The sequence below is a fragment of the Gopherus evgoodei genome, chromosome 1, assembly GCF_007399415.2.
Source record: "Gopherus evgoodei ecotype Sinaloan lineage chromosome 1, rGopEvg1_v1.p, whole genome shotgun sequence".
Classification (NCBI taxonomy): Eukaryota; Metazoa; Chordata; order Testudines; family Testudinidae; genus Gopherus; species Gopherus evgoodei.
Window position 1 is genome coordinate 44605390 of NC_044322.1, and position 21099 is coordinate 44626488.

The 21099-nt window shown below is 42.9% G+C and overlaps 1 protein-coding gene across 8 annotated transcripts in view; it reads left to right on the forward strand.

The window, feature by feature from the left end:
- The window catches only part of FRY (FRY microtubule binding protein), a 388433-nt gene that overhangs the window by 180708 nt on the left and 186626 nt on the right, over positions 1 to 21099 (forward strand). For all 8 annotated transcript variants that reach the window (XM_030563058.1, XM_030563048.1, XM_030563011.1 and 5 more), the window contains 7 exons: positions 1430 to 1522; positions 1623 to 1721; positions 4695 to 4796; positions 12007 to 12110; positions 12629 to 12737; positions 13553 to 13639; positions 19748 to 19919. In XM_030563058.1, the coding sequence (XP_030418918.1) occupies positions 1430 to 1522; positions 1623 to 1721; positions 4695 to 4796; positions 12007 to 12110; positions 12629 to 12737; positions 13553 to 13639; positions 19748 to 19919 (766 nt within the window). The remainder of the gene's footprint in view (positions 1 to 1429; positions 1523 to 1622; positions 1722 to 4694; positions 4797 to 12006; positions 12111 to 12628; positions 12738 to 13552; positions 13640 to 19747; positions 19920 to 21099) is intronic.

Sequence of the window (21099 nt, forward strand, 5' to 3'; positions counted from 1 at the left end):
TATAAGTTTTAAATAATTTTAACAAACAATTTAATACTGTACTCCCCAATGATGATTGTGAAACTTGGTTGAGGCAGGGGCATAGTGGGGTCAGGACGCGGGGGCTTGCTCCGCTCCACCCACCAGGCATTCCAGCTGGGGAGTGGGGTTGGAGCATAGGGGCTTGCCCCATTCCACCTGGTCCTCCAGCCGGGGAGCGGGGTCTGGGGCTTGCCCACTTCCCGGCTGGAATGCTGGGTGGGCGGAGTGGGGTAGCCATCGTGCCCTAATCCCGCTCCCCAGCCGAAATGCCGGGCGGGAGGAGCAGGGCGAGCCAAACAACCTTATAATGGAACACTGCGTGACTTTAAACGAGTGTGTTCTCAAATAGATCAGCAACCTAATAACAAAACAATGTTAACTGTGATGACTTTAAGTGAGGAGTTACTGTATAGTAAATGTAGTGAAATCTGAACAACTCCTGTGGGCAGGGCATGTACTTAGGCTTAGCTGGTCTGTCTTCTGCTGTCCTTTCTTGGAAGGACGTCCATATGGTATCTAATCATCAAAGAAGAATATGGAGGGATAATGTTGATCAAGACCTGAGAGCTCTTAATGTGAATTATCATCAATGGGGAAAAATGCTCTTCACAGGAAGGGATGGAGGCAAATCATGAGGGTGGCCAAGGACCTGTATTGTCTATAGACTCGGAGGAGGGAGAGTATCTGTCTGGGCCTTGGGCCCAGATATGCAGGAGTAGCTGGAGCTAGGTGGCTATTTACTCTGTTTCCAGAGCAGTTGAGGAGAGAGGAGTGTGGAATGGGCATATCCATGGCTCCTTCCCCTGCTCTCACTGACCAATACATCAATGGGATGGGGGTAGTAGTTTATTGCAGGTATAGCCCCGTAATAAATTACTACCCTCCACAGCGAAGCACTCCATTCTGAGCCACAATTCATGCCCTCAGAATTACTGTGGGCTGTGTCCTTGAAACATAATCTAACCCAAAATATTTAAAGCTGGATTGTCCCTTGGTCCATGCACCTACTTGGTGGAGTAAAGAGGCAAAAGGTGATTCCATGTTCCCTTCTATGCCATATGGATCTGAGTGCAGGGCTGTTACTACTGCTCCCACAGAGATGGCTAGGCAGGGATGGGGATTGTGAGAAGCCTTGCATTTGGCCCCCCAATTAACCAGTCTGCACAAGCTAAAGCAAATGGAGTGTCATGGACAGAGCCATGATTCCTTCCTGATTTGTTCCTGGGACAATGCACTGCCTCATGCCTAGGGCAGATTGTGAATGTGGAACCTAAACCTTAATTGACATATAAAATGTTGTTTGCAGTATAAGGAAAAAAAGCTATCACGTGTGCTTTTAGCAAACGTTGAGATGTCTTTATTTCACCTGATGTGCAATTTTTTTTTCTTCTCTTTAATTGTCTGCCAGGAATGTGCACATTATTTCCTTGAAGTGAAGGACAAAGATATCAAACATGCATTAGCAGGACTGTTCGTTGAAATTCTTGTACCTGTGGCTGCTGTGAGTTTTATTTATTTGTTTATTTATTTGCATGATTTTTTCAAGTTAGATTCGAAAGTCAACGTATGAAAAACAGTGTTAACATGAAATCTCTTTTCAGGCTGTTAAAAATGAAGTGAACGTCCCCTGTCTGAGGAACTTTGTTGAAAGCCTGTATGACACAACACTCGAACTTTCTTCTCGAAAGAAGCACTCATTGGTAAGTAATCCTGAGAAGCTGAAGCTAAAATTCTTCGTCAGAAGACTCTCTAGGCAAGATTCCCAGAGGGCTTGCAGAATTGTTGCAAAACCATTTATCTGCATCTGGCTCAATGTACAATTAATTGCTATTTCAAAAGTATATGTTATAGCCACATCTATTTTAGTCTGAATCCTCTAGGTGTTTTCAGATCCTGCAATTATGATTATAAAATGATCAATACCTGTTGTGTCTGACCATTAGCACAGAGGAAAAACTTAACAGAGAGTGCATTGCCTGTCAAGTGAGAACTAATGGGACATGTGAGAACAGCTCTTTCAAAGCGGTTAAGTAATGTTTTGCTGGAACAAACCAATATATAACAGCCTTTTAAAACACCAGTGCCTTTTTTCACAGCACGTCGGCAAAGAAGCTCTCCATTTCATATTTTCTTGAGAGATTAACAGTGGCATAACAGTGTATAGTGGAATTGGATTAAATGGAGCACTGGGTCAGGTTGATGCTGGCTGCCTTAAGCATTCTATCTTTCCAGCTGGGTCAGTGCACCTCAGCACTGCGGACTCTGTTAATCCATTTTGAAGTTTTTGGCCTTTTAAGAAAAGAAAGTTATTTTCATTGGTCCTTTCTTATTTTATGTAAAAGTCAAAAGGACCTCCCTCTCTCCCACTATCTCACTGAGTGTTGGGAAGTGATGCTATCTGATTTCGTTGATGGACTCGTACAGGCAAACTTGTGACTGCTGCTGTCATTACTCCAGCCAGTTCCAGAAGGGAGTCAAAATACTTCTTTCTGGGTGAAATTCTGCCTCCATTGAAGTTAGTGGGAGTTTTGCCATTGGCTTCAATGGAGCCAGGATTTCTCCCTTTAGGCACATGTGTAGCCAACCCTGTTGCGGATGCGGACACACTGATAACACTTTGTTGAAACTACAACAAACTAATGATCCAATTCTTCAGTCCTTATGCTGAGTAGAATTTTCCCAAACAACCTCATTGAAGATAATGAGGCTACTCACTAAAGTAAATGCTACTCAGTTTGAGTAAGGGATAGAGGTGGGGCCTTTCTGTAAGATTGCTCACATACAGAAACCACATAATGAAAATTAATGAAATAGAATAGACTCCTGAGATGATCTGTTAGAAAAGCAAACATTGCAAAGAAGAAAAGAATGGTAAGCAGCTAGCAGTGATAGCAGTAGCTGCAGATATTTCCATGGAAAGGACTGTTGGCCTTCTTTAAACAAGAATACATGCTACTTTAAATTTTAGAGGATGAGCTTTTGCTATAAGAATTATGTTTTGGGGATTATTAGTCATTGTTAAATCAATATGCATGTAACCAATCTTGTCCTGTAGGCAGGGCCGTCCCTAGGAGGGTGCAGGGCCTGGGACATAGGTGCCAAGTTTCTAATCTGCTGGGGGGTGCTCCCCTCTGGCTCCACCCAGGACCCACCCCCACTCCACCCGTTCCCCCATGGCCCCACCCTGTTTCTTCCCACCCCCGCTCTGCCCCCACCCTGCCTCTTCCCCTGCCTAGTTCCACCTGCCCGAGTGCGCTGCACCCTCACTCCCCTCTTCCCCAGCACCTCCTGATGCAGCAAAACATCTGATCCGTGGTAGGTGCTGAGAGGGAGGAGAGGTACTGATCGACAGAACCCGCCGACAGGCAGGGGGCACTGGGGAAAGGGGGAGGTTCTAGAAGGGGGGCTCCTCCTCTGCCCCCCACACCTTTCCACCTGCTGCTAGCTGCTCACCTCCCTGCTTGCCTCCTAACCTCTCCCGCCTCATCTCCCCGCTTGCCTCCTCATGATTTTATAGCAGCGTGGGGGGCCCTGGGGCCCGGGGCGCTCGCCCCAATTTGCTGTACCCAAGAGACAGCTCTGCCTGTGTGGGGCTGCTCATCTGCCAAATACATGATGTTTATCAGTCTGGTGAGGAAGCCTTTTGTGAGGAAGCTTTCATTCTCTTCTGGCTACTACATTTCTGTGTGTTTTGATGTAGAATGCTAAAAAGTTATATGTATTTGGTCTTACATGTCAGTGAACTTGGAGTTGAACTAGCTACAGACAGTCTGTGTCCTAGGTTGAGAGAAACAGGATTTGGATTTTACAGTGAGATTTACATTTAAGGGCGAGCCTTAGGCTGAAATTTTAGGATTACTTTTTAAGAGTCCGTTGTGTTTATGGTGCAGTAAGCTGCTTCCTCTTCAGTCATTGTTTTTTAAAGGCTGACCTGGCTGCATTTAAAGAACTGACCCAGAGGAGGAGCTTGGAACAGCAGGTCACTGTCAAAATCAACATATTTATTCCTGACTTTTAGTCTAATATTTTAGCTTAACAATAGCAATGCAAATGTCAAACGTTGGTCAGAACAGATTTGGGAAAAGAACCCCGCACACAGTGTTTGGTTTTCTATCCTTTGTCTTGCCCGTTTTTACATTCTGCCTAACTATCCTACAAGACTAAACCTCCAGAAGGCTTATGTTTTGACCATAATTAAACCATGTGCCCCTGGGATCTGACAGTTCTTCAAATAAATAACCATGGATTTTGAGGGGAGTTAGGTCTTCTGTAAACAAAAAACAATGGACTATGGGGATTCTAATGCTGAATATGGCACGCACAGTAATTCCCCAGCTACTACATTTCTCAGTTAACTGACAGAAATTAGCCCTGTGATGCTGCAAAATTCTGGCCCATCTTTAGGATTTATGAACAGTAATATACTTAGGCATTTGGTTGTTTTTGGTGCAAATGTAATTCTAAATCTATACAAAGTAATCCATACAAATTCATTATAGCTTTAGAGAAACATTCCTTTTAAATTATGTTATTGAACAATGTGTTTATGTTGGCTTGTGCATATAGCATAACATGGGATCTAGGACTCTAAATGTACAACGGTTCTAATGTTAAATTAGTTTGATGTTTTGTTGACATACAAATAATCCTATATCATCTTTCTTTCTATTTAGGCTTTGTATCCTTTGGTAACATGCCTGCTTTGTGTCAGTCAGAAGCAATTCTTTTTAAACAGATGGCATATTTTCCTCAACAACTGCCTATCCAATCTCAAAGTTAGTATCTTACTTTCTTTTTTAATAATTTGCTAGTTCACTGTACGTGGCCTGGGTCGTCTTTAGTTTTACGTGATTTAGCTAGACCAGTGGTTCTCAAATTTTTGTACTGGTGACCCCTTTCACATAGCAAGCCTCTGAGTGCGACCCCCCCTTATAAATTAAAAACACTTTTTTATATATTTAACACCACTATAAATGCTGGAGACAAAGCAGGGTTTGAGGCTGACAGCTCGAGACCCCTCATGTAATAACCCCATGACCCCCTGAGCGGTCCCGACTCCCAGTTTGAGAACCCCTGAGCTATATTATTGATAATAGCTGAATCTATCAGTAATTTTATTTCATAGCAATGTTTTTATAATTTAACAATACAGGATTTTGTCAATGAAAAAAAATATTCCTGCACCTAGTTTGAATTTCTCATCTCTTTGTTAATGGAGAGTGGCTTGAACCAAACAATCCAAATATTGTGTATGCACGTGAGGACAGACTAAATTGTTGGTAAAAGTTGTCCAGGAATGGAGTGGAAGAAGAAAATTGCCAAATGTTATCTTTGAACCTTTTATTTCATTCAGTCAGGGGTTCTTAAACTGGAGCACTTGCTGCTGGCCTGAGGAAAGCTGGTTGGTCACGTGGTACTGATTCTGAAAGTCTCATTAAAGAAACTAAAACTAAATTAAAATGTCTGTGGTACTACTGTTTCTGTCCACCTAAACAACTGATGTTCTTCCCCAGGACTGATACATGGTTTACACAGCCATTTTCATCCAGTCCTTAAGGAACTAAGAAATATTAAAAAATTCACCTGATGTGAATGTATGGTATGTGCTTCTTTAAGAAGATGCTTTTTCTCTTTTGTGCACACCCTGTGATACTATTCGGTGTACAGTAAAATTAAGATATTTTGTTGACTAGTGAAAGAAATGTAGGAGATATGAAACCTACATCATCACTTATTGGTTTAAAGAAGGAGAGGAAGGATGATCTTGTAGTTAGAACTTGTTCCAAAGCCTATTACATTCAGTGGGAGTCTTTCCACTGACTTCAAAGTGCTCTGATCAGGCTTTTAGTCTTTCTTTGCCTCAATACTATTATCTGTAAATACCTTACCTCACAAGTCTTATGAGGGCAAGTTCATTCATATATGTCAGGTGCTCAGACACTATGATTGTGGAGGCTATACTAGAATTTAGGCCAGGGATGGGCAAAGTTTTTGGGATGAGGGCCACATCTGGGTGGGGAAATTGTATGCAGGGTAGCGGTGCGGGAGGGAGTGTGGTGTGTGGGAAGGGGTGTGGTGTGCAAGAAAGGGATCAGGGCAAGGGATTGACGCAAAGGAGGGATGCAGGGTGTATGAGGAGGCTCAGGGAAGGGGGTGGGGTGCAGGAGGGGTGCGGAGTGCAGAAGGGGGCTCAGGGCAGCGATGCAGGAGTGGTGCGGGGTGCGAGAGGGGGCTCAGGGCTCGGGGGTTGGGTGGAGGAGGGATGTGAGGTACAGGCAGAGGGCTTAGGGCAGGGAGTTGGGGGTGAGGTGCAGGAGGGGTTTGGGCTCTGGCCTGGTGTCACTTACCTAAAGTGGCTCTGGGGTGGCAGCAGCATGCATCGTGGCTAGGGCAGGCTCCCTGCATGCCTGCCCTGTCCCCGGCCCCGCACTGCTTCAGGAAGCTCTGTGGCCCCTGGGGGAAGCGGGGCAGAGGGCTCCGCGTGCTCTGCCCTCGCTGCACCTCCAGGTACGTCCCCTGAAACTCCCATTGGCCACTGTTCCCCGCTCCCAGACAAAGGGAGCTGCGAGGGGCAGTGCCTGGAGGCAAGGACAACTCACGGAGCCCTCTGCTCCCCCACCTGGGGGCCGCAGAGGCATGGTGCTGGCCGCTTCTGAGAGTGGCGAGGGGCCCATGGCGCCATGGGGGGCAATCCCATGGGCCAGATCCAAAGCCCTGAGGGGCCGGATCTGGCTCATGGGCCATAGTTTGCCCAACCCTGATCTAGGCAGATAGATAAAAGTTAAAGTGTCTACAATAAGCATTCTGACTCTTTTCAAGAATGAACTTTGCTGTTTAATATTTGTGCTGTAGTATGTTTGATCTTAAAACACTTCTTTATTGGGTGGTAATTCCATATGTACACAGAGTAGTATGTAGAGGTAACTGCTGAACAATGAAATTGAGATATGTTGCATGTTTGGAGGCTTTTTAAGCATTGAGAAGTTTACGCAGTATGCTGAACTGTCCTCTCAATAGGCTACCAGAATCCATGGTTTGTCCAGTAAAAAAGACTGTTGATGCAGTTTGCTGAATTGGGACAAGAATTTACGTTATGTAACTGTAAACATTTCCTAATAAGTGAGGAATGTAATCTATGGGGTAGTTTCCAAAAGGAAGTGGCAGTCCTATTGTTTTAGATCATTTTAAAGTTGCACTGGACATTAAATATTCTCTATCGTCCTTCGGTTAGATAAGGGAGGTTAGACAAGGTCACCTACTAGATCTTTTCCATATCTAGTTTCTGTTGTCTTATGAATATTTCATGTACTGTTTTGCTGACTGAGCTTCCTGGTTTTTTTTAACTAATTACAGTATTGCTTTAATGTCAAATGGTAGTTTTGAAATGGATGGAATAGTTAATAATGAAATGCAAAATAATTTTTCATTTAAGTATTAATTCGATACAGATTTTTATATTCAATTCTATATTAATCTTAGATTTTAAAAAGTGATGTGGCTCAACAGCACTGCCATTATTTTTTGTGACTTGCTTTTATAGAATTTATGAAATTCAGCTGTAGTTATTTAGTTTAATGTGTTTAAATCATTCTGACATTTGTAAATGTTTTAAATGTCTTTATTTAGTGACTGTGGCTTGAGCAATGCTAAAATTAAATATGTTGTTCCTCCTAATACATGACGCTCTACATTAGAAAAGCTATCCTTTATGCTCACTTATACTGCACGTTAACTTGAAAAGCTGCTTGGTCGAAGTTCAGACCAATGTCATTCTGGCACATAAATCATCAAAAGAGGGAGTCAGGTGGGAAAATGGAAGCATTTCTGTGTTCTGAACAGTAAGATAGGGTAGTGTTTAGAAAGTTTTCTGTAAGCTTTACTTTATATCACCTTAAACTTTTCTCAGCTAATACATTTTTGAATGGTTAGTAAGCATTCCAGAAACAAAGGTTTTTATGTGGTATTTTTTTGTGGGGCCTTTTTAAAACCTAACACATAGACATAGTTTGGGAGGACAAGGAATTTGCTAGGGCTGAAAAGAAGAGACTCACCATGAATAAATCCCAGATGACCACTGCAAACATTTGAATGTATTAGGGCAAAATTATAAAGGAATCTCAGAGTAATACAAATTCTGCCCTTATATTAAAAGGCAATCAAGTGGGCCAGCTGTACATGCAGCTGTAATTGCGGGGCAGACTCTTTCAGGGTATGCCAAAACCATGCCACAACAAGTGTCCCATGCTGCTGCTCTAAAAGCAACATGTTTCTCTGGTTAGCATGTGCTGCTAGCAGGGGAGGGGCTGGACAGATTCCATAGCTGGCATATTGTGACACCTATGGAATGTGGTGCACCAACTAATGCAGTTACAGGTCTCCTCATAGCCATCTGTGGAGTGCTAGGTAGAGATACTTGGTCTTATGGCCAGCAGCTCTGTACTGCTCAGTAGCACAAAACAAACAGTAAGTTGCTCTAAGGACATAGGTGAGAGATTCCCCTGATGAATCAGAATCTGGAAGTAGAGTAAATCCAGTGTAGCCAGCTGTATGTTTTTACTCTCTCCTCCTCCCCTCTGGCACAGGAGGAACTGTAGGACAAACTGCAGGTATTAAGGGTCTACTTGCTTAACTTGGAGAATGGTGAGTAGTACAACAGAGGTCAATAAAGCTTACTCATTTGCCCAAGTGTTTTGCTGGATCAAGGCCAAAATTATGTTAGATGCTGTGACTGGTCTACACCAGGGCGGGCGGGCGGGGGGGGGGGGCAGGACAGGAGATTGATCTAAGTTACTCAACTTCAGCTACGTGAATAATGTAGCTGAAGTCAATGTACTTAGATCTACTTACCACGGTGTCTTCACAGTTCTGTTATTTAGGAAGGTCATTCCTAGCAGCTCCACCAAAACTGTCTTATAGCTGGGAGGCTGTTCAGTATTCCTGAAGACAGCTATTCAGATCATGGATGTAGAGGAACTGTTTTATTTTAAAATGTGATTTGCCAATGCCAATATAAAGTGTAGATGTCTGTATCTCTACACTTTTAATCTGCAAGGAAGCCAATACAAAAATAATGTGCTTTGTGTCTTCTGTAATATATTTGAAAACATTTTACTATTTATAAGCTGATATAGAATTTAGTAATGACTTTAAATTAAATTTATGGTGAATAATTTTCACTATAAAATTGTATTCAAACTAGGGCTGTCATGCAATTAAAAAAATTGATTGCACTATTAATCACAATTAATTGCACGATTAATTGCACGATTAATTGCACTGTTAAATAATAATCAAATACCATTTATTTAAATATTTTTGGATGTTTTCTACATTTTCAAATATTTTTATTTCAATTACAACACAGAATACAAAGTGTACAGTGCTCACTTTCTGTTTTTTTTATTACAAATCTTTGCTTTGTAAAAAACAAAAGAAATCGTATATTTCAATTCACCTAATACAAGTACTATCCTGCAATCTCTCTATCATGAAAGTTGAACTTACAAATGTTGAATTATGTACAAAAAAATAACTGCATTCAAAAATAAAACAATGTAAAACTTCAGAGCCTACAAGTCCACTCATTCCTGCTTCAGCCAATCACTCAGACAAACAAGTTTAGTTACATTTGCAGTAGATAATGGTGCCACTTCTTGTTTACTGTGTCACCTGAAAGTGAGAACAGGTGTTCACATGACACTGTTGTAACTAATTTCGCAAGATACTTACATGCCAAATGCACTTCATATGTCCCTTCATGCTTCAACCACCATTCCAGAGGACGTGCGTCCATACTGATGACGGGTTCTGCTCGATAACAGTCCAAAGCAGAGTGGACCGACACATGTTCATTTTCATCATCTGTGTCAGATGCCACCAGCAGAAGGTTGATTTTTTTCTTTTCGGGGGGTTTGGGTTCTGTAGTTTCCGCATCGGAGTGTTGCTCTTTTAAGACTTCTGAAAGCATGCTCTACACCTCGTCCCTCTCAGAATTTGGAAGGCACTTCAGATTCTTAAATCTTGGGTTGAGAGCTGTAGCTATTTTTAGAAATCTCACTTTGGTATCTTCTTTGCGTTTTGTCAGATCTGCCATAACAGTGTTCATAAATCAAACAACATGTGCTGGGTCATTATCCGAGACTGCTATAACATGAAATATATGGCAGAATGTGGGTAAAACAGAGCAGGAGACATACCCCCCACTTCTCTCCCAAGGAGTTCAGTCACAAATTTAATTAACGCATTGTTTTTTTAACGAACATCATCAGCATGGAAGCATATCCTCTGGAATGATGGTTGAAGTATGAAGGGGCATATGAATGTTTAGCATATCTGGCATGTAAATACCGTGCAACGCCAACTACAAAAGTGCCATGCGAATGCCTGTTCTCACTTTCAGGTGACATTGTAGATAAGAAGCAGGTAGCAATGTCTCCCGTAAATGTAAACAAACTTGTTTGTCTTAGCGATTGGCTGAACAAGAAGTAGGACTGAGTGGACTCATAGGCCCTGAAGTTTTACATTGTTTTGTTTTTGAGTGCAGTTATGTAACAAAAAAAATCTATATTTGTAAGTTACAATTTCACGATAAAGATTGCACTACAGTACTTGTATGAGGTAAATTGAAAAATACTAATTCTTTTATCTGTCATTTTTACAGTGCAAATATTTGTAATAAAATATAATATAAAGTGAGCATTGTAGGCTTTGTATTCTGTGTTGTAATAGAAATCAGTATGTTTGAAAATGTCGAAAAACATCCAAAAATATTTAATAAATTTCAATTGCTATTTAACAGTGCGATTAATCATGATTAATATTTTTAATCGCAGTTACTTTTTTGAGTTAATCATGTGAGTTAACTGCAATTAATCGACAGCCCTAATTCAAACCATTTCAGATAATATTTGTACAACATGTTGACAATATAAAGTGCTTTTTGAATACTAAATATACATGTTATAATTTCAGAGTTCAAGTTAAGTATTAATTTCAAGTAATAGTCAATATGGATTTTTATTAGTAACAATGATATTGAAGCTTGAAAATATAATCAAACCTAATATTTCTCATAATTTATGTGCCTTTACTAACAGCCACTTCTGGTTTGGTCCTAATACAATTACTATACTAGTCCGCAGACTTTGAGGGTAGCTCAAGGGACGGACCAGTAGATTGACAATTAAATGGACCAATTGCTAGGAGCCATCTGTAGAAGACAGAGAGGGGTGTGTGACCGTTATTTCAGCCCAAAGACTGTGTGATAGAGGCACATGGTGGACAGAATCTCAATTAGGTACCCAAAGGCTAAAACAACTAAGCAGCACACTAGATGAAGGGGAAACAAGAGACTTTACTGGTTCAAACTCTTCTGAAAAAAACCAACACAGATGTTGTTCTCAGCCTCAAATGTTACCCAGTCCAACTGGTCATTCTATCTAAGTTTAAATTTTGTCATTTTTAAATGTGTTTAGTATATAATACATTTATTGGGTATATGCTTAATATCAATGCATACAAATTAAATAAGATTTGTATTAACAAAAGTCCGATGGCTTAATTGAAGATGAAATTTTTGTCTAGATTTGGATAGGATTGGTTTCCATAGTGATTCTTAATTGCACTATATCTCATCTGTTTTATGCTGACACAGGCACTTAGGATGTCTGAAATCTTTAATAGTATTTTAAAAGATGGGTCATTTAGAAATAAGTTTTAAAAAACTTTTAAGATTAAATTCTATATAATGATAATTTTCTGTGTTTTTCTGTGTGCCAATACTATATTTGGGCAACAAGCAGCTATGTGTTTCCACATCTTTTTGTGATGCTCAGTACCAAAGCTATAACTTTTTGGCATACATTAAGAGTGGATATGCAGCCCAAACTTCCTTTATAGGTTTTGCTCCAAGAAAAAATTAGAAGGATTTGTAGAGTTAAGACTTAACTAGCTGAAATTTACTGTTTGCTTGTGTTTTCCTTCTAGAACAAGGACCCCAAAATGGCTCGAGTTGCACTGGAGTCTCTGTACAGATTACTGTGGGTTTACATGATTAGAATTAAATGTGAAAGCAATACAGCCACCCAGAGGTAAAGTTTTGCAGTTGTAATTGTAACCAGGTCCCTTTGCTGTGGATGTTTCCATTGTAGAAGTCCAGTGGCTCCACTGAGTGTCCTTGACCTAGAAGAGATTCTGCTGTCAAATGTGCACAATAAAATGTTCTTTTTTGTGACATTTAACAATTTTTCTCCGCTTTTTGCAATTACTGTACCAAAAGCTTTTGCTTTTGAAAGAGCCGGAATATGGACAGACTCACTCTTTGTTTCTGGAAATAGTGGAAATAGAAAGAGAAGTGTGTTATTGACAGGATTGTGGATGCTTGCAGCACAATAACAAAATAACAATAGCTCAGTCAAACTTAGAAACAAAGAAATAGAGCAAGGTACTATTGTACCTTTTAATTTGGAAAAGCCTTTCCATACTTGAGGCTTTCTAAATGAGACCAAGATTTCCAGACAGAATTTGGGATAATTAAACAAGAAGATACACCTGCCACTCATCTGCAAGGAATGGAACTGTGCTGATGCTTGCTTTTTTCTTTTCTTAGTCGACTTATAACCATTGTCACAACGCTATTCCCAAAAGGGTCCCGTGGTGTGGTGCCAAGGGATATGCCTCTAAACATCTTTGTGAAAATTATACAGTTCATTGCACAGGTATGGAAAAGAACTGTGTCCAAGTAATGAATAATTTATTTTCCTAATAAATTATTAATTGCAGAATAAACTCAGTATTGTGTCACTTTATTCATCCCCCACTATTGATAGCCTTCTCCTGGGCAATGGTAAATTGTGCTTGTGGATTAGGCTAGAAATGATAGTGGAGTCTCACTGGTATAAAACAAGGGAAAGTGACAGGATCAGTTCCAGTAATGCCATTTTAATGCACCAGGGATTGACACACACAATGTTATTTGGTATTAATGGGAGTTTACCACATAAATTTTGCACTCATCAAAGGAAGGCTAGTCTCCTCTGTAGCTCCAGTTCAGCAAACCATCCCCATTTAGCAAAGCACTTATGTGTGTGCTTAAAATTAAGCTCTCGCTTAAGTGCTTTGCTAAACGGGGATGCACTTAAGCATATACTTAAATGCTTTGCTGAATTTTAGATGTTTTGCATCTGTGAATAGACTTTTGTTTTATAAAATAACACGTTAGTACTACAATTGCTCAAGAGAAATTTAAATAATACAAAAAGAGACTTTCAAAGTCGATCATTAGGTACCTAAATTAAGCGGCCAGATTTTCAAAAATGCCCAGTACTCAGCAACTTCCACTTAGATAGGAGTTGGAATAAGAGCTGAGCACTATTGAAAGTCTGGAACAAGTTGTGGGTGCTGTGCACTTTTGAAAATCTGATCCTAAATAAATGTACATAAATCCTGATGACATCCTGCTTCAATATTTCTATTGCCTTTAACAAAAGAAGCAATTTCATATGATTTGTAACAATTCTTTTTTTCATTTTAGGAACGCTTAGATTTTGCAATGAAAGAAATTATTTTTGACTTTCTTTGTGTTGGAAAACCAGCAAAAGCTTTCAGTCTCAATCCAGAGGTATGACATACATATACACTTTTTACTGAAATGTGTATTTATTGCATTATGTTCAGCTTTAATTTCGATTGCTCAGAATAATTTATAATTTTCTTCAAGTGCTTGTTCACGTCAGTTCCAAGCAGGTGTGTGCGTGCTGCATGCACAACATCCAGAAGATTTTTCCCCTGGCAGTATCCGGAGAGTCAGCCTGGGAGCCCCCTTGAATCGCGCCTACATGGCGCCCAATATAGCGCCCTGCCAACCCGACCCTCCCTCAGTTCCTTCTTACTGCCAGTGATGGCTAGCTGGAACTTCCCTTGCTCTTGCTTCTGCAAGCGCCTCTAGGAGTATCCCACTGTCATTTCTATACAGTTAAATTCTTAGTTAGTAGTATTAGCAGTGTTAGTAGTTTCTCTAAGTTTCTGTTGAAGGGTTGCCCCCTCCTCCCGCCCGTTTTGTCCCCCAACAGCAGGATATGCCTCAGTTGCTGGGATTCAAACTATGTTAAGTTTGTGATAAATTGATGCCAAGGAGCGACCCGCACACTTCTTGTTTGAAGTGTCTTGGTGAGAGTCACCAAAAGGACAAGTGCCACATTTGCAAAGGGTTTCGGCCGAGGAACCTTAGGGATCATGAGTAGAGACTTAGAATTGTTCTCATGGAGGCAGCCCTCCGCCCACAGTCTGACCCAGAATTGGTGAAGCCTGTGCCGAGTTCCTCCTCTGTGTGCAGTGCACTGGCACCGACAGCATGCAGGCCGGTACCAAGGAAGGAGGCTAAGGACTCCTGACACCGAACTGGTGCCAAGTATAAGACTTCTGGTGGCTGCCGGTCTTCATCCATGGTGCTCCAGAAGAAAAAGAGGCCGGAGAGAGGGCGTTCTCCCCATCCTAAGCCTTAGGAGCCAGTGACAGGGAGGCCTCAGCCCATCCAGCCTACATTGGGCCCCCACCGCCCAGGGGGTTCGAGTCAAGTCTGGCCCACTACCATTCTCCAGACTGTCATAGCCGGGATATTCAACTCCTCTCCTCTCCAGAGACTTTTGAGGTGGCACAGGACCTTTTTCGCCTCACAGCACTGCCTTCTCCAAGGTGGGATGAGCACTGGTCATAACCTGGTCACCTAGCCCATCTAGGGACAAGCCGGAGATGATGTTGAACCGCTCCCCATCTCGACGACACCACTCCCTGGTGCCGGCCGCCCACATGGGGGGACCGCACCAATCCCCAGGGGCCCGGCACTACTCATCGGCGTGACCCAGTACTGCTCCTCTGTGGTCTTCCGTTTTGGAGACCTTGGAGTCTGAGCCAGAGTCTTATCAGTCAGATAGGTCCAGCAGCAGGAGGTCTAGATCTTGGCGACACCATCAGCCTCCTCTAGCTCCGTGGCCAGCTCAATGACAACCACCAGCTCAGTGGCTCTTTTGGACTCCCTGGGCCTATCATCAAACCCAGGGTCAGAGCCAGGCATCGAGATCCAGATCGGTCTTGGTCATGTCGGCATCTTTCATCCTCACGCAGCAGCTGGCACCAGAGACGCCGCCGATATCTCTGCCTGCTGCTCAGGCCTCCGCGCCGGTGACCACCCCAGCACCGGTGACACCCTGGCATTGGTGAGCACCATTGCACTGACGACCATCTCGGCACTGAACTCCTCTGCACCAGTGACTGCGACACCCGCGTTATAGCAGCCCAATGAACAACGTGACCCTCTTGGGGCTGAGGGCAGTGACCAAGGCCATGTGCTGGTGCTCCTGGCCTCCTCCTCCCAGATGAGGCCGTTGCAGGCATGTCAATGGACCCCGCCTTGGAAGATAGCAGGGTCCTGCAACATTGTTGTGCAGGGTGGCCCAGAACCTGGGGATCCAGGCAGAGGAGTTGGTAGAAGATGCTGTTCCCAGGGTGGACATCCTCACCCCCTCTGGGCCCTTGCGCATTGCGCTGCCACTCATCAAAACTATAATTGAGACTACAATAACTTTGTGGCCGACGCTGGCATCTTTGCCCCCTACAGTGAAGAGAAAAGAGAGACGCTATTTCATCCCCTCCTGGGATATGAGCATCTCTATTCCCACCCTCCACCCAACTCTTTGGTGGTGAATGCTGCAAACCAAAGGGAGTGTCAGGGGTTTCAAGGACCATCCCCTAAAAATCAGGAGGCGAAAAAGGTGGACTTGTTCTGGAGAAAAGTCATCTACACCAGTGGTTTGCAGCTCCGCATTTCAAACCAGCAGGCCATCATTAGTAGGTACTCCTTTAACGCCTGTGGAGCAATGGTCAAGTTTGCCGAGCTATTGCCACCAGACTCCCGCTCCAAATTTAATGCTTTGGTGGAGGAAGGCAAACTTATTTCTAGGCCTCCTTGCAGGCGGTTCTTGATCGTACCAATGCAGCAGCCCGAACCATAGCTACAAAACCAACAGGACGGTTCCTGGAGGAGGAATAGGGGCGTCAGGAGAAGGCCACACCCATCCTCAGGTCAGAGCTCTGGCCAACCCAAGCTACCTTTGAGCCTCAAACCAACCTTTTGAAGGTGTAGTTGAAGACTGCACACCAGGACAAGAACTGGATCTACCCCACCTTACCTTTTCGTCCCGACTATCCCCCTTCTACTGGACCTGGTCCCGTATCACTTTGGACTGCTGGGTGCTCCGCACGGTAGAGAGGAGATACCCCATCCAATTCTGTGCCCTTCTGCCCTTTCACCCTCCTTCCTAGTCCCTCTTCAGGGATCCTTCTCACGAGCAACTCCTTATACAGGAGGTGCACTCGCTCCTTTCACTGGGGCAGTGGAACAGGTTCCTCAGGAGCAGAAGGGTAAGGGTTTCTATTCCCGGTATTTCCTAATACCGAAAGCCAAAGGTGGGTTCAAGCCCATCCTAGACCTACGAGAACTCAACAAGTTCATGAAGAAGCTCAAGTTCCACGTGGTCTCTTTGGCCTCCATCATCCCATCATTAGATCCAGGAGACTAGTATGCCGCCCTCAACTTGAAGGACACGTACTTTCACATAGCAATAACTCCGTCCCATAGAAAATACCTCAGGATTATGGTGATCAGCACCCACTACCATTTCACAGTCCTCCCATTCAGCCTGTCAGCAGCACCTCACATGTTCAGTAAGTGCATGGCAGTCATGGCATGTTCCTGCGCAGGTGGCAGGTAAAGGTGTTCCCATACCTTGATGGCTGGCTCATCAAGGGCCAATCCAGGACTCAAATGGAGGCGCAAGTTGACTTCATAAGAACAACATTTGACGAACTGGGCCTCCTTCTGAACGAGGGGAAATCAATGCTGTCCCCAGTTCAGAGGATAGAGTTTATAGGGGAAGTACTGAAATCAACACAAGCTAGGGCATACCTCCTGAAAGCAAGGTTTCAGTCCTTCGGCAACATCATAAGAGGTCTCAGACAGTTCCCCACCACCACAGCAAGGAATTGCCTGAAACTTCTAGGACACATGGCCACTTGTACCTTTGTGGTGCAACGCACCAGGCTCAGACTCCGGCCTCTCCCGTTGTGGCTAACCTTGGTGTATCGGCTGGCTCAGGACAGTTTGGACAGGGTTGTGACTCTACCTCGCTCGTCGTCGATGCCCTCCAGTAGTGGCTCAACACAGGTAGTATGTGCGGGAGCCCGTACAACCAGCCGTCAGCCGTCTCTCTCCCTCAGTTATGGGCTGGGGAGCACATTTGGGAGACCTCAAGACACAAGACCTCTGGTCTCAGGCAGAACTCACTCTCCACATCAACATCAGAGAGCTGAGAGCAGTACTCCTGGCATGCCAGACTTTCAGAGCCCACTTAACAGGGAGATGTGTATCAGTTATGGCAGACAACAACACGGCGATGTTTTCTGTCAACAAACGGTGGGGTGCACACTCCTCTCCCCTGTGCCAGGAAGCCCTCATGATGTGGGTCTTCTATGTAGATCATTCAATACACCTGCAAGCACTGTACTTCCCTGGAGTACAGAACAAGTTGGAGGACTATCTCAGCAGGTTGTTCCGAGGCCATGAGTGGTCCCTTCATCTGGACATTGCGAACTCAGGGGCTTTCCCCAGATAGACCTGCTCACCACACGACGCAACAGGAAGCGCCAGAAGTTTTGCTCCTTCGTGAATCACAGTCTGGGCTCTATTGCAGATGCGTTCCTCCTCCCACGGGGAGGTCATCTCTTATACGCATTTCCACCCATACCGCTCGTTCACAAGGTGCTCCTCAAGGTATGAAGGGAGAAAGCTTCAGTGATATTGATAGCTCCAGCCTGGCCCCGCCAGCACTGGTACACATCACTCTTGGAAATGCTCCAGTCACCTTGCTGCTCTTCCCGGACTTCCTAACTCAGGACCATGGCCTCCTCCAACACCCAAACCTCGAGCCGTTGCACCTCACAGCGTGGAAGCTCCGTGACTGAATCCAGCAGCGCTCTCTTGCTTGGACCAGTTTAGATGAGACATCCTTGGCAGTAGGAAGCCTTCCACCAGGGCTGCCTACCTTGCCAAGTGGAAGAGATTTTCAATCTGGTCAGCGCAGCAGTGTTCATTTCTGATGCATGTCTCCATGCCACTTAGACTATCTCCTGCATCTCAAGATGTCCATGTCATCAATAAAGGTTCACTTGGCTGCCATCTCTGCCTGCCATCCAGGCGCGGCGGGCCGGTCAATCTTCATCAATCCTATGGACAGCCGTTTCCTGAAAGGTCTCGACAGGTTATACCCGCAAGGCAGGCAGCCGATCTCGACCTGGGATCTCAATCTGATCCTGTCCAAATTGATGGGGCCACCCTTCAAACCACTGGCGACTTGTTCCCTGCTTTACCTGTCATACAAACTGGCATTTCTGGTATCGATAACCTCAGCCAGGAGGGTGTCCACGCTCAAGGCCCTAACATCAGAGCGCCCTTAAATGGTGTTCTATAAGGACAAGATTCAGCTCATGCCACATCCTGCATTCCTCCCGAAGGTTGTCTCCCAGTTTCATATCAACCAGGACGTCTTCCTCCCAGTCTGCTCTTCTAAACCACACTCGAGCAGCAGGGAGCAGAGGCTTCACTCATTGGACATCTGCAGAGGATTAGCCTTTTACATTGAAAGAATGAAACTGTTTCGGAAGTCCATTCAACTGTTTGTGGCCGTGGCAGACAGGATAAAAGGTCTTCCAGTCTCCTCTAAATGAATTTTGTTGTGGATCTCATCCTGCATCCGAGAGTGCTACAACCTGGCAGTAGTGCTTGTCCCTCCAATCACTGCACACTCCACCAGGGCGCCGGCCTTTTCAGCCGCTTTCCTGGCTCAGGTTCCTATCCAGGAAATATGCAGGGCAGTGACGTACGTGGTCCTCCATACGCAGTTTCACCACACATTACGCTATCACCCAGCAGGCCAGAGACAACGTGGCTTTTGATAAAATGGTACTACAATCTGGACAACTCCAACCCTGCCTCCTGAACTGTGGCTTGTGGTTCACCTGATTGGAACTGACATGAAGAAGCGCTCAAAGAAGAAAAAACAGTTACTCACCTTCTCGTAACTGTTGTTCTTCAAGATGTGTTGTTCATGTCCATTCCAATACTTTCCTTTCTACCACTCAGTCGGAGTCCCCAGCAAGAAGGAACTGAGGGGAGGTCAGGTTGGCAGGGCCCCATATTGGGTGCCATGTAGGCGTGACTCTGGGGATGCCCAGTCAACCCTCCGGATACTGCTAGGGGAAAAATCTTCCAGCTGTAGTGCACACAGCATGCGCACACTTGATTGGATGGACATGAACAACACATCTCAAAGAACAACAGTTACAAGAAGGTGAGTAACCATTTTTTATTTTAGCCTTATTTAATACAAGATACATTGTAGGAAATATTGTTGAGTGGTTATACCATAGATTTTTTGTAACTGACACAACTGTATGAAGTTTGCTTTATAGACATAGATATATGTGCTAACATTTAATGTGGTTGAGTAGAAACATTTTATTCTGTTCAGATTTTGGCAGAGGGAAATATCTCTGTAAATTAATTTATTCAGATTTGGTATAGCAAAATTTTATTTCTGAATAATGTGTTTTTTGAAATGTGAAAAGGGTGGTAATTATTTGATTATGCTATTCATTCACATTTTGAACTTTACAGAGAATGAATATTGGTCTGAGAGCTTTCTTGGTGATTGCTGATAGCTTACAGCAAAAAGATGGTGAACCTCCAATGCCAGTTACTGGAGCTGTCCTTCCCTCTGGAAACACTCTAAGAGTGAAGAAAACTTACTTAAGCAAAACTCTCACAGAGGAGGAAGCCAAAATGATAGGTCAGTAACAGGCATGTAATAATGTGAAAACTTATAATGACCACTGTAACCATCTACAAGACTCCTAAGTGAATATATAGAAAATTTTAATATAGATATGTATTTATTTGTATTTAGTGAAATATATCCTTTAGACTGATTAATTCTATTTTCTGAAATTTAAGCTTATTGGAATATATTTTGTGATTCATTGAGTATGTAGGTAAATCGATAAATCTTCTGAATGCTGAATATTTGTTTGTTTAGACAGTTTCCCTGCTAGTAATTGAAATACAGTATTTGTTCTCCACATATATCCACCAGTTTGAGAAACACCATCAGTTGTAGACTATCTATATTTTAAGTACTGGAAGAAACTTTTAAGTGCAAATACAGTATAATTCCCCACCAATGAAAAAGACTTTTATGTACTATAGTATATAATCATGATAATAAAAATCATAAAAATTTAAGGCCCAATTCTATAAACGTTTACTACTAGGTATTAGTGCTAATCATATTTATTTCAATTACTACTCACGTTAGTAAGCTCTGCAGCTAGTAGTAAAAGTCTGCAGGATTGAATTCTTGTTACTAATTTATTTCTTGTTGCTATAGTTTTGCAGCAAAATATTTAGCACCTGCTTTAAACAGTCTGGTTTCCACTTAGTGAGGCTGCATTCATTGTTTTTTGAATAAACAGAATTCTAATTCTGAAATGAAATGGAGAGTCAATTATTCATGTTCAATGTAATATAAAGTCATGGTAGGTTACTTATTCATATGTTTCCCACTCTACCAGGACATATGAAGCAAGTTGAATGTTGAGGTCATTTCAACTGGCTTTATCTGCTAAAAAGTGAAATGGTTAGAGAAAAGCAGATTAAGAAATACTTCTTGATTGGTGGTGATTTATATAAAGTTTCCTTAGGATTCTTTGAAAAACTCAGCCTAATAGGATAAAAGTAGGAACTGTTATGTTTTGAGGTTTACATTTTTAATTGTGAAAATTATACCTACTTTTAAAGTACCTGATTTCCATTAGCTAGCGTATCACAGCATGAAACTAATATTATATTTAATACAAAACAGCATGATCTAATTTTTCATATCAAAAGAGTATTTTGAGAGCTAGTTCAAATCCAATTTTTATGTTAATTTTAAGATTAGCTGCTTGCTCAGAACCTTTATTTTTGTCAGG